General features: G+C 38.4%; 1 protein-coding gene across 3 annotated transcripts in view; it reads left to right on the forward strand.

Moving 5' to 3' along the window:
- Nucleotides 1-14581, forward strand: part of EXOC4 (exocyst complex component 4) — a 747671-nt gene that overhangs the window by 518882 nt on the left and 214208 nt on the right. For 2 of the 3 annotated variants that reach the window (XM_021692997.1, XM_021692999.2), the window contains exon 11: nucleotides 9322-9541. The exons of the other annotated variant lie outside the window; for it this stretch is intronic. In XM_021692997.1, the coding sequence (XP_021548672.1) occupies nucleotides 9322-9541 (220 nt within the window). The remainder of the gene's footprint in view (nucleotides 1-9321; nucleotides 9542-14581) is intronic. 3 annotated transcript variants of the gene reach the window in all.

A 14581-nucleotide genomic window follows, 5' to 3' on the forward strand; every position in this document is an offset into this window, starting at 1 on the left:
CATGTAAGTTTCCAGGTGATATGATAGACATTTAGTAGTAAGTTGCTATTTTTCTTGACAATTTTTCAGACAGCCTTATCTTTTGTAAAATATATATATATACACACAAAGGAGAAGTTTCTTGACTATAAATAAGTAGAAGGGATTAAAAACAGCATTCCAGGCCGATTGGCAAAGCGGAATTATCATTTTGCCTCAGAGTTTTAAATCAGTAGCCCTTATTAATTTCTTTATATGCATTTTTTTCATTAAAAAAGAAGATTGCTTGATATTAAGGGTTAGAGTTTGAATTACTTCAATTTCCAAATTATATGCTTAAAAAATTTAAACAGCTGTCATTTTAAAGAGGCTTACTTCATTTTACCTAAAGTGCTTTTCAGTCTGGAGGGAACACTTAAATGCAGTCACAAATCACTTACAGTGTACTCACGGTAAGATTTTTTAAAGTTAAATTTGTTTACAAGCCTGCAGAGTTCAAATTTTGTAGATAATTTTCTTTTCTCCCTTTACTTAATGATTTTTACCTCTTTTTTTTTCCTGTAGTGCTAGTCATGAATTTTACTCATTACAAATAAGAGCACCCAAATCCCTTTTTATTTCATTAGTTCAGCAAATTGTCTCCTAGGGATATGGGCTGAGGACATGATTGGGCTCTGCAATGATGAGCTTATTTTGCACTTTTACCCAGAAAATCTTTATATACAAAAGGCACAGATAGTAGTTAGACTCAGCATGAACAATTACGGACTGTTGGGAGAGCCTCTTCCTGATGTGCCGATGACTTACTCCCATGAATTAAGAGGCAAATGCGCTCCAAAGTGCATTAACCTTTATGGATTTTTCTTCGGTTTTCATGTTCCACTGATTTATGGTCTGAAATATGCCTGTTGCTACTGTTTCTGAATGAGTCCCTTGTAAATCATTTCCAAATGATCTTTTTTTGAGTCAGATAATCCAAGTAAGTTGAATATATCTCCGATCAATTCCTGTGAGGCTTCTTTCTTTCGTTCTTTCGTTCTTTCATTCTTTCGTTCTTTCTTTTTTTGCCCCAAGTTGTTTTAGTTTGTTCTGTGCTTTAAATGTCACATCTGAGAATAAGTGAGTGCGTACGAAATATGTCTTAAAGGAGTCATGCTTGCCGGGCAGCTTCTTTGTGTGCACTGAGCTGTTTCTGGCCTTTTGTGTGGTCTCAACTGGGGTTGGATTCCGAAGGCCCACTTACCTTAGTACGCCATCTAACCGGTTACAGTTCTTTGTGCAAGGATAAGCTCATGCCTGGGAATGGGTTTTATTATGGGTTATACGTTGCCGTTTTTCATACAAATCAAGCATGGCAGAGATTTTGAGCATACTGTGCTCTCATAAAAGTCTACTATTCCTCTTAGAATCAAGTGCAGCACAGGGTCATCAGTATGCAAGACTGTTATCAGTGCTGCTTGGCGTCATTTCCCACGGCCCCAGATTTCTGCAGAAAAGTTCTGCATTTGGCCCTCAGTGTTCCATTCTCTGTGTGTCCAAAGATTCTTTCTACTTCCTGGATTTGGGGGGGCACTGTGGTTTTATTTTCTCTTTGTAACGCCCGTGTCGCTCATGTGGTGGGGGGGGTTGTTACTGCTTTCGTTTGCATTCGTGCCGTAAAACCAAAACACAGAATCAAAGGTGCAGATTTCAGAAAACTCAAATTCAGAATTCTGGCTTTTAAAGCACAAGTAACTCATCCCATGTCTCTGTCATGAACCGTGCATCATTACTGATTGCTAACTAAGTTTTTAACGTATGCATTTATAAATATCTGTGTCATGTGGCATTATGAAATGAGGCGGTAGAGTGTCAGACGGTGAGTATGGTGCCATGGGGACTTACCTTTGAGTATGCTTGACTAGTTAAGCAGAGCTTCTGCAGGCCTGCAAATATCATGCAACTTTTCACATAGAAACCGTGGACTAAAATGAAGGGAAGAAGACGGTTCCAGTTTTTTTTAAATGGCTTTAAAGCTATTTTGTAGTGGAAGAGATTCAGACCTTCTTGGTGGAGGTAAGCATGGTACATCTCTGCAGAGAGTCTAGCTTTGAAGGTACATTAGTAGAACCGATAATGCTGAGAGATGCTGAAGAACGTATGTGGTCAGAGGGGTAAGTTCCTCTACACATTTCTACTTGTTCCAGTGCATGGCATCAGGAGAAAAATCCTCAAGCCTTTCAGACGAATGTTTTATGTGCATTATGCAGCCAAAAATACCAAAACATATATGTGATAACATAGAGCAAAGTTAGGAAGTATCAAAAGTGAAAAGAATTAGTGTATTGTATATCATATGTTGTATGATACAGATTATATTCAAATGTATACATTAAAAATGGAATTAGCAATAAACTGACATACTGTTCGGGAGAGACATGACTGAATTTCCTGTGCTCCAAAAACAGAGGAATGTGAATTTTCTGAAATCTGCACCTCTGATTTTGTGTTTTGGTTTTATGGAAAGATGATGTTTCCCCATGACTGGGTTCAAGTTACGCATTTTTGGCAAGAATATCAGAGAAGTGATGCTGTACTGTTCTCTATCTTATCAGGAGGTACATATTGGCTTGTCCCATTGCTGATAATGTTTACCATAGAATTTTTAAAACTCACTAGGGTGTGAATGTTAGGAATACATATTTACTGTGAGTAACTACTTTTATTCAAATGAATAAATATCATTGCTCCCATTGCAACTTCTAAAATACAATATAGGCCCTCCATGTTCAAGCGTATTTCCAGCTGGCAGCAGCTGTAATTCTGGGCTGAAATAAAATGGAAGAAATGGAGCTTTACAATGAAACAGAATTTGCGGTGAGGAGGCTGGGTTATCCACGGAGCTTAAGAAGCTTGAGTGAAATTTTAATTAGTTTACGATTTCCCTGGACAGAAATCAAATCAAGATAAAAATTTTGAAAATACTAGGTCACATATAGGTAGTGTACTTCCATATGCATTCCAAAGGCCACACACTTGCTGTAAGAAAGAGCAAGTTTAAAATATAGGTACTGACTATGGACATATTTTTGGAGGCACCCTCGATGGTGGTATTCTGAAAAGAAAACCTTTGGTTAAATATTTACGAATAGCAATATTAGAATTTAGGAAATGAGATCCATGCTTTAGACATTCAAGTGCCACGAGAATCTGTTGCCTACTTTCATTTGTTTTTTGGTTTATCCTACTTTACAGCTTTGGGTTTAGGAGGCTGATTTGAATAAGGTTCCTCAAAATCCTGTGATTAGATGCTCTGCATGTGGCATTATGTAGCTCCTTTTCTTTGAGTCTCCTTCTCCTCCTTTCCATACACACAGATGTACCTGGGCTTTGTGTTTGCCTTCTCATCGTTCACAGGATGGGAATCCCTAGTGGGAAAGCACTTCACCAGATTAAATAATACCCTTTTGACAGGGTTCCATCTGTGTTCCAGCTTAACTTTGAAGTGAAGTGTTTTCTTTCCTAATGAGATTCTTTTCACTGTTAAAAATTCAGGGCTTTCTTACTTCCATAGAACTGATTAGGAGCATTGTTGGAAAAACTGAGCTTTTTGATGATTTGCCTCCACACCATTGACTGTCTCTCTCCTGTCTCCCATTCAACAGATCAATTTTCAAGTACTTACTAGGTAAAAGGAGCCATGCAGTACATTGTGAGAATCTGGCGGAAATAAAATGTAGAGTCGCCCATGAAAAATAATGAGGAGCGACTCCTGGTAACTTGGGGGAATAATTCAACAGAAGCAAAACGAAGATGTTCACTGTAGGATTATCTATAATAAAACCAGAGGGCAGCATTAATATTCCCTAGTAGATGTTTGGTTGAATAATGTTGTGTTCATTAGTGGGGTGAAATGAATTTATAATACTCTGCAGAAGAACAGAATATAAAGTTGTGTGAATAACCATATTGTAAAGGACAAATAAAGGACTAGGAAAAAAAAAGAAAATGTGGATAATTTAGAGCCTTCTGCCACTGTTTAGGAGCAGTTTAACTAGTAAAAATGTGTTTCTAATAAATGATAAAGATTTTGAAAATGTAGGCAGTACTCCTCAGAAAACTCTTTTTCTAAGTCCCATTGAAAGAAAAAGGAGGGATTCTGATGATTGAGTCTCACAATATTAGAAAATTATAAAATGAAAAGGTCTTTGGTGTGGTTACTCATAAGCAAATTAAAAACAGTGGTTTTCTTTTAGAGGCAGACCAAAGAGAACAAGATACATCTGGGGGGGGGTGGGGAAGGGCAGGGATTTCTCTGAGAGTTAGATGAGTCAGAAGGGGTCAAAGCAGCAGGATGTGGGATTTGGAGATTTTTAAATTATGGTTAACTCTCCACCTTTATTTCTTCATTTTTCCCCACCTTCTTCTGCTCACTCTCTTCTTAAAGATTTATTATATTTTGTTTGGTGGCCACGCCTTTACTCCCTTTCCATGTTGATAAAGTCAGTTAAGAAGCCTCATTGAGGTTTCTCTTGGCTTTTCAATGTCTGGTTTCTTTCCTACATTCTTTGGCTTACTTTTTCATTGTGATAATCCTATACACATAAACCCTCCCTTCCCTCCACCCCACCACACACCCGCATGCGAACACACACGTACACACACACACACACACACAGCCAGACCCAAAGGTTAATGGAACATTAAGCCGCTGATATGCAAGATTAACCATGATGTATTTATTTATTAAGTAAAGGAGACTCTTTATTAGGTCAAACAGCTAAACTTAAAGAACATTTATACACGAAACTTGAAGTGTGGTCTAATTAGAAAGCAATTTATGAAATACATTCTTTGGTATGTGCAGATAATTTTTTTATATTTTCTAATTTAATGTTATTTGAGTAGCTAATACATTCACAGTCTTTAAAAATCCAATGATTATAAGAGCTCTTTTCTCTTTGCTAGCTGGGATGCTGTCTGATTCATAAATTGTTGAATAAAGCCAATTTGATCTTTAAAGAAATAAAAGATGATTATTAAAAGTTATAATTGAAAAGTCTAATTCCCACTTCTCCTCCAGACCCCATCCCACCCCTGCTTCCTGCAGGAACTCCCTTTGATTAGTTTCTTTGTGAGTCTTCCCAGGCTTTCTTTATAAGAAAATAAACAAATGACGATATATAATTTTTACGGAAAGGTCAGTGTGATGAGTACCACTAAATACACATTGATCTGCAGCTTGCATTTCTCACTGAACGATTTATCTTGGAGATCTGTTCACATTAGTGCATCGAAAGCTTCCACGTTTGGGGATTGAGGTTAGGCACAGTATTCCAATGTGTAGATACACCACGGTTGCTTTGATTAATCCCTAAATGATGGAATTTTTTAGTTCTGTCATTTGCTGTAAAAACACTGCTACACGGATCTGTGTAATCATATTTAGATACAGCTGTCAGAGGAATTTCCTACAAGTGGGATTTCTGGGACAAAAGGAAATGCATTCGTAATTTTGAATGATGATGCCAACTTGCTCTTCATAAGGATCGTACTGTTTTCATTCCCATCAAAAATGCATTAGAATGCCTCTTCCCACACTTACGCCAAAAGAGTATGTTTTCAAATTTTTGGAATCTGGTCAATGCATGGATATTAAAAAAAGGCGTCTCAGTATAGTTTACTTTTCATTTTTTTCATTATGAGCAAAGTTAAGAATTTTTTCTCATGTTTAATGGCCATTGTATTCCTTTTACTATGAATTGTCTTTTTTCGTCCCTTCATCATTTTTTTCTACTAAATTGTTTTTTTTTTCCTAACTCATCTGTGATAGAAGTTGCAAATATATCTTCCCAGTTAGTTAATCATTCAGTTTTTGTCTTTATTTTGTTTGATTTGATTTCATTTCCCTTCTACATTTTTTTTTGAAGAAAATTTAAAATACAACACAGTCCTTGCTTTGCATAGCATTCTGGAAATGTAAAAATCACCGTGCAAAGCAATCTTAATCACTGGGGAAAATCACATTGTTTCTCAACTTTAGCAAGTTTTTGCCAAAACGTGAAAAACTCCCTTCCTGTCAGTTATAAATATGTCCAAAAATGAAAAACTAAGAAAACTAATACATACTTAGCACTCTGTGACATTAGAAACAATAAATGAAGTGTTTTATTTGTTAAAATCTTCATCAGAGTAGTTTGAACAGTGCTTGCCACCTTCTTTTCATTGTATACTTTACGATACACAGCGAGCATCTTTTCTAGGTGTTGGTGAAATGTCATACTTGCTTTAAGTCTGGATCTGCTTTTCAGTTTCATGAAATATCTTCATGAGTTCCTTTAGTGTGCAGTTTGGGCCGCCTCACTTCCTCTGGGATGCCTTCATCCCTTTCACCACAAAGACTTTCCTTGGTGAGGTGGATAAGTTCACCTTCCCTCTGGTTGCATTTGCCTCTTAAAGGGGTACCGTGTCAACATTCCCAGCTGTTTCTTCTTTAAATCCACTTACATTCCATTCCAATTTCACTCCCAATGTTATCACTGTTAGTTTGTTTTATCTGTACTTCTATCTTTTTCGGCCAGTTCCGTCTTTTAATTATCCATTTTTGTAAAATGCCACGTGGGCTTATCACTGGGAGTCAAGGACACAACACAACTACACGCTTTGCTGCCTGAACATGAACTGAATAACAGATGTGCAGTTATCAATCACTATCAGACTTTGAAAGAAGTACCATGATTGATCCATTGATCATGCTGAACATCAATTATTTACATAGAGATTTCTGGACTGAAGAGGTAGCAGCAAAGTTTTCATTTTATACCATTACTCACAATTAATATACGTAGTATCTGGAATTTAAACCTTGTTTCTGGGGGACTGGTGTTTTTAACTAAGTGGTAGTAACTGAAATCTGTGCATATCAAAACCATGCAAAGCAGGAAGTGCCAGTATAAAAAAGTACAAAGAAGAACGTAACAAACATCTGCATCCTCATCTATGTTTAGACAGTTACTAACATTCTGCTCTCTATGCTTTCGGTATTCTCAGTAAAGGAAACAGATCATTACAAATAAGGTTGAAGTTCTACTTTGTCTCCACCTCCCTTCCTGTTCTTTCTTTACCTCCAAACTTATCATCATGAATTAAAAGAGTATCATTTATTCTCTCTCTCCCCTCTGCCTTTTTTTTTTTAATTTGGGTATAGTTGACACACGGTGTTACATTAGTTTCAGGTGTAAAACTTAGCTATTTGAAAGATTATACATTAAACTATGCTCCCCACAAGTGTAGCTACCATCCATCCATTATATCCTTATTATGATATCACTGACTGTATTCCTTATGCTCTTTTTATTCCCGTGACTTACTGATTCCATAACTGAGGCCTGTATTTCCCTCTCCCCCTCACTTGTTTTGCACCCCCCCAGTTCCCCTCCCCCTGCCCAGCAACTGTCTGTTCTCTGTATTTGATTCTGCTTTCTGTTTGCTTACTCATCTTTTTTAGATTCCATTTATGAGTGGATTATACGGTATTTGTCTTTCTCAGTTAGAGTTAGGGTTAGACTTGAAACTTAGCATAATACCTTCCAGTTCCGTGCATGTTGTCTCACATGCCATGACCTCATCCTCCTTTAATGGCTGTGTAATATTCCATCATATATATAGGGGCGTCTGGGTGGCTCAGTCAGTTAAGCATCTGCCTTCATCTCAGGTCATGATCTTCCTGGGATTGAACCCCACGTTGGGCTCCCTGCTCCGTGGCGATCCTGCTTCTGCCTCTCCCCCAGCCCCCCCCCCCAATTATGCTCCCCCCCCACTCTCTCTCAGATAAATAAATAAAATCTTTTAAAAAAAATATTCCATTGCGTATACATATACCACATTTTCTTTACGCATTCGTCTTTTGGTGGACACTTAGGTTGCTTCCATGTCTTGACTGTTATAAATAATACTGCATAAACATAGGGGTGCATATATCTTTTTGAGTTAGTGTTTTCATTTTCCCTGGGTAAATACCCAGGAGGGGGATTATCGATCATATGGCATCACTATTTTGAATTTTGTGAGGAAACTCCACACTGTTTTCCAGAGTGGCTGTACAATTTACATTCCCACTAACAGTGCACAAGTGTTCCTTTTTCTTCATGTCCTTGACAACACTTGTTGTTTCTTTTCTTCTTGATTTTAGCCATTCTAATAGATGTGAGGTGATATCTCCTTGTGGTTTCATGTAAAAGAATGAACCTGGACTACTTTACACAAAAATAAACTCAAAATGAATTAAAGACCTAAATGTGAACCCTGAAACCATAAAAATCCTAAAAGAGAACACAGGCAGTAATATCTCTGATGTTGGCCTTAGCAATATTTTTCTAGATATATCTCCTGAGACAAGGGAAACAAAAGCAAAAATAAACCATTGGGATTATATCAAAATAAAAAGCATCTGCACAGCAAAGGAAACCATTAAGAAAACAAAAAAACAACTTACTGAATGGGAGAAGATGTTTGCAAGTGACATATCCAATAAAGGGTTAGTATCCAAAATATATAAAGAACTTATACAACTCAAAACCAAAAAAAAACAAATAATCCTATTAGACAGAGGACCTGAATAAACATTTCTACAAAGACATACAGATGACCAAGGCGCCTGGGTGGCTCAGTTGTTAAGCATCTGCCTTCGGCTCAGGTCATGATCCCGGGGTCTTGGGATCAAGCTCCGCATCAGGCTCCCTGCTTAGTGGGAAGCCTGCTTCTCCCTCTCTCACTCCCCCTGCTTGTGTTCCCTCTCTCGCTGTCTCTTCCTGTCAAATAAATAAGTAAAATCTTAAAAAAAAAAAAAAAAGACATACAGATGACCAACACACATATGAAAAGTTGCTCAACATCACAATCATCAGGGAAATGCAAATCTCCCTTTTTTTTAAACATTTCTGTCTACACATATAAAGATCTCAGTGAGAAATGTGCAGTATTTGGGGGTGTGCTTTTAAATTTGTGTTGTAATTTGTTTTCTGTTCATCATGCCTGCCTTCACTTCTTGTATTCTTATTTCCTTATTGAATTAATACAAATATCTTTTGATGTCTCCCTTTTTTCCCCTGAGTTTAGAAGTCATGTTTTCTATTTTGTCCTATTTTTATTCAATTAGTGAAATAATTTAGAAAAATAGAAACATCTAATACAGAAACAAATAATAAAGTGATGACCTATTCTGGTTAAGAATTCTGGGAATCTCCCCTCACCTCTCCATGGAAAGAGAGGCCAAAGCTAGAAATATCCATATGTGTTTTGTGATATTTCCAGAAGTATTTTTTCTGATATATTTGACAACCATTTTCTTCTGTTGTCCTCCAGATTTATTCAAGAGATCGAGCATGCCCTGGGACTTGGCCCAGCCAAACAGTGCCCTCTTCGAGACTTTCTCACCGTGTACATCAAAAACATCTTCCTCAATCAGGTCTTGGCAGAGATCAACAAGGAGATTGAAGGAGTCACCAAAACATCTGACCCCTTGAAGATCCTAGCTAATGCGGACACCATGAAGGTGATGGGGGTGCAGCGGCCTCTCCTACAGGTAATAATATACTTTGAACTTAACTATTTTTGTCAGCAGTTTTCATTGACTTGGCAAGAGGCACAAATTACAAAAAGAAGAATTACCATCTGTTTCCATATTCATCAGAGACAAAACAAGAGGAGATAAATTAAACCGGCACTGGGGAAATTTAGAACTAATGTAGAGATAATGGAAATTCCTTCAGATCTTTAAGAAAAAAGTGATTGGCTTTGCATATGGAAGATGGTGAGTCTCATTAACATGCAGGCAACTCATTATTTGCCTGGAACTTCTCCCTGAAGGGAATTCTTTTTCCACTTGTGAATGTACCAGGAGTATGAAGGACTTCAGGGAAGGAAATTATTGTGCCAAACCTCAACTACCAACAAGAAAACCCTTTTTTTAGGGCAGACTTACTGTAAAGAGTTCGGCTAACTCACAGTGAATTTGAACCCACCAGCAAAACTGGCCTTTAAAAGTCAGATCATTTAATTCAGGATCTTGTTAATATTGAAAATTTTACTTTGGTTATATAAAGAAATGGTTTCCAGGCAACAGAAATGAAGTAATTTGTTAGCAGATATTTGGATTTACAGGCTTGAGCTATTTATTTTATATCCATTTTAGCCAGTGACTTGGAGGTAAAACTAAAACTAAAAGTATATTAGTATGAGTTTAAATTATATATGTACATTAACTATTATTACACTGTTAGTGTATCTTTATAGTGTTTCTTCCTTTGAGAGAATGATGGGCACAATAGCATATTTTTACAAAAGTTGCACAATTCGAGGATATCTCAAAGTGTGGAAGGCTTGAGCTCTTCAAAGGAAAGTTGTGTAAATGGAAAGGAGTTATAGTTACTTTAGTTGCTTTCCCTTACCTGCCTTTATGTGTGTGTTCCTTGGTTTTTCCTTCTTTGTACCTTAGAGTTAATACAAGTGCTAGACCTTTCATAGGCAAATGCTCTAGTTGTGAGCGTTCTTTTTCATGAGCAAACTCTTCTGTGGTATTGAGAAACCAGAATAGAGGCATTCGCCTCTCCCAGAACCTGAATAATAGCATGACACGTAGGAAAGTTTCATTTGGATCATCTGGCTCTGTGTGAGATATGTTCCTTGTGAGGGATCTGTACTGAGTATGGGGTGCAGGCAAGGGAGAATGGCGAAGGCATGTGCTCACTTGTCCCTCCACTGGATTACTCTTCCGCTGGCTCTTTGCATGACTGGGACCTTCTTCTCTCAGAGGCCCAGTTCAGATGTCACCTCCACAGGGCGGCTTTTCCTGACTATCCTACTTAAGTAGGTCCCCTTCCCTAATTATTCTGCATTCTTCCCTCCCTCCGACACCCCAACCCAGTCCAACACTGAAGCTGAACTCCCTGGACTGTATCGCCAATGCTCCCTTGCCAGGTGACTTAAGATCTGGTTCTGCCAATAGGAAGCACTAGCGGCAGATTGGAAGAGGTAAGAGAAGAAAGAGATTAGGGCTGTTTCTTATCTCCTCCCTCTCCACTTTGGATCATTGTTCTGGCTGTGGGTGTACCCCTCCCTCCGTAACCAGAGGTCCTGCCAGATGACACCCACTCCACAGCTCCAGCCCTCACTGGGCTCTGGTGATGTCATTTCTTCCCCTTGATCACAGCTTTCTGCTCTTACTAGTCTCTGGGTACCTCACCATCCCTCACTGCTTCTTTCAGTTCTGCCCATACCTCTGTAATTCCATCTCTGCATTAATGTTTCCTCATGTGAATCATGCATGGAATTCTCTTTTTTTCTCCAGATCCTGAATAAATCTCCCCAGTTAGTCTCTATTTGAACACTTTGATTCTTCTTTCGTCGTAACACAGACACCATATTTATTAGTTCATCGATTTTCTAACTCATTTATTACCTGTCTTTTCCCAATAGAATGTAAGTTCCAGAAGCATAGTACAGGACCAGGAAGCAGGAAGGTGTTTGATAAATAATTTATTGAACAAATGCATCCATGCATGGATAGATGGATGGATGGATAGACACAGTGGATAAGCTTCGAGAGTCAGAAATAACTGCTGAGTCGGCGTGGGAAGACCAGAGAGAGAGAGAGAGACAAAACCTTGTTTGTATCTAGCTTTGGTCTGACCATATCATTAACTTCCTCTCATTCAGGAAACCTTTCAGTATTTCTGTCCCCGAGGTGTCACGCTCCCTGCTGTGCAGAGCAACTTTAATATGCTTAGTGTACTGAATTCCAAAGAAAACAAAGGCAACAATGGACTGTGGAGCATATCTGCGTAGTAAAGATGCTGACTTATTGTACATGATAATTTTCAGCTTGAATAGCAAAAACACATTACAACTCATAACTAGTGGACTATAATCAGAGCCAAGTCAGGGCCACATTTTGCCAGCTATAAGACACCTCAGGGCAGCCTACTGCCACCTTATTAAATCACTCCCAACCTCGTCACCAGCCAGTTACTATGCCTTTTGTTTTCTAAATCGATTACTCCATTCTAAGGGATAGATGAGAACTCCCAACTTCACGTCTCCTCTCTTTTACCAAGTCAAGACAGAATTCTGTGTAAGTGAGTAAATCTTTAAACTAAGGTCATTCAGTTTATTAATCTCCAAATTTGTTGTCACAACCAAAACACCTGCTTTCTTATTTATTTTGTTGCCCTCTCTTTCTTCATAAAAATTTTATTTTCTGAGAATATAAATTAGCTCAATAAATTTAATATTCTCAGAGTGATGAGATTGAAAAAGTAATGAGGTGGTTATTTTCCTCTCGCATCTCGAGACATTCTCTTGCTTCATAATCATTGAGAGTTGTTTTCAAACATAATTTTCCGTGGTCAAGTTTCAATGTCCCTTAAATGTCACCTTAATCTTTTTTTTTTAAGTCACCATAACATTTTTATTCCCAGCTAATTGTAGGTGACTGATCTGAAGAAAAAATAAACAATTCTCAAAAATTTTTGCTGAGAATCCAAAACAACTGTTAAGAAGGGAGCTTGGAGAAATACATATATGTGTAAAAGATGCAGGTGGGTTAAGTAGTCAATTACTTGAAGATTAAAAAATGTCCTTTAAAGTCATTCCCACTGCTAGACTGTCCTTGGGTCTCTGAGAAGAAAGGATCGTGCCTTTGCCCTGAGGCAGCAACCAGGGTCACACAGCATCAGCACACCTGGGTTCTCGGGGCTGGGTTGGGGGGGGGCGGTGGAAGGACAGCTGTCTCAGCGCTGCTTTCATCTGTTTGATGATGTGCAGATGCAGAGAACCCCAGGACGCTCTGTCTTTACCTCTCTGAAATGGCATGGGGTGGTACAGACAGTCTGTTACAAAGGGGCATTTCCATGGGTGATAACGTGCTTTCGAATCCAGAATTTCACTGTCTAGGTACAGAATTCACAGAAGGGAAGGAAGTAAATAGGAAGGAGGAGATGACAAACACCATTTTATAGGTGAAACAACTGTGCAGGTATTGGCCCCAAATGATACACATCGTACCAATAGTAATAATGGTAGCAATTGTAACAATTGTATTCCTACTAGTAGATAGTAGTAATGATAGCAGCTAACACTTTTATGAGCCAAGACACGATTCTGATTCTTTGGTATGTGTTGACTTGTGTTTTACGTGTATTGGCAACAGCTTTGTGAGGGTGGTGTTCTTATTATGGGGAGGAAACTGAGAAATAGTGAAATTAAATAACTTGCCCACAGTCACATAGCTAGCAAGTACTGGAACTATAATTCACACCCAGGCAACCTAACCCTGGAGTCCAGTGTCTAAATGAGTTCTACTCAAAATGTAGCCTGAGGAGTATGCTTGTCTGCAAGCTATTTGTTACCAGTCCGCTGTGAGATGCATAGAATTTGAGAGTAAGCATTTAGATGCCCTCCCTCCTTTTAAAGGAATTTGACATTGCCTGTTGAAACTAACAAAAAAAGGAGGGGGACTTGTGCTTTGTGTATCTTTGTGGTTTTAAATTTTTTTTTTTATTAATCAGTTTTTGATGTATTTTATTAAAGTATCAATGTACAACAGATGGGGTGGTGGGACTGGCCTGGGCTCTCACCATAGTTCGGGACACACTGCCCTAAATTTCTTACTCTTCTATGTTGCCTCCGAGAGAAAGAAGTGAAAGCACAGAAGCAATCATCTCACCTTGGTGCCCAAGGTACCTTCCAATAGATGAAATAGCTTGAATATTTTTTGCAGAGGGTTGTCTCCTAAATATTTAGCTCCTAGAAGAGTGTCTGCTATAGAGGGAGGTACTCAATATTTAATAAATGGATGAATGGTTGAGTGATTGAAAGTGAATGAATTGATGGCTTCCTTAATACAAGAACATGTATGTGCATGTTTTCCCCCAAGATTTGTGGTTGTGGGTTTAAGATTGTTGGCAAACTTAAACTAAAATGTTACAGTTCTTATTCCTCTGATGCTGTCTATCCACATGAAGGCAGGATTGAATATACCTCATGGTCTTATTTTCTGAGTCCTCTGTTGCCATCCCCCCTCCTTTCTTTTTTCCAAAATGGCTTCCACCTGTTGCAAGGCAAAGCACACTGATTCAAATTAAGGAAATCTCTTAGGAGAAGAGAAATGAGCATTCTGGCATTCTGGACATGGAGCTATGGAAATGGTCAGTTGAAGTGGATATCCTTTCAACTACTTTATACATCTATAGGAGTCTACAAAGTTTTTGTTCCTTAGACATGAGGAAACACCCACTCAGTTTTGGGGGAGGTCATTTAATTTATTTCTTCTGTAGTATCTCCATCCAGAAAAAGGGTTAGAAGGCTAATGCTCAGGGGTTTTGTCTTTAACCTGTCAAACTGTTGAATGGGCATCCAACCGTGTGAACAAAGGTACAAAGAAAGTTTTCTCCCCCAACCCCAATGGAATATGCTACACCCTTGCTACGTAGAGAGTGGTCTGTGGAAAAGAACCTCACACCTCTGAGTCAGGATCTGTATTTGTATAGTATCGGCGAATGATTTCCAGGCACATTTAGAGTTTGGGAAGCACTAGTTTGTACCAGTGCGACACAGAGTGTGGCCC

This window comes from Neomonachus schauinslandi, chromosome 12 (assembly GCF_002201575.2).
Source record: "Neomonachus schauinslandi chromosome 12, ASM220157v2, whole genome shotgun sequence".
Lineage (NCBI taxonomy): Eukaryota > Metazoa > Chordata > Mammalia > Carnivora > Phocidae > Neomonachus > Neomonachus schauinslandi.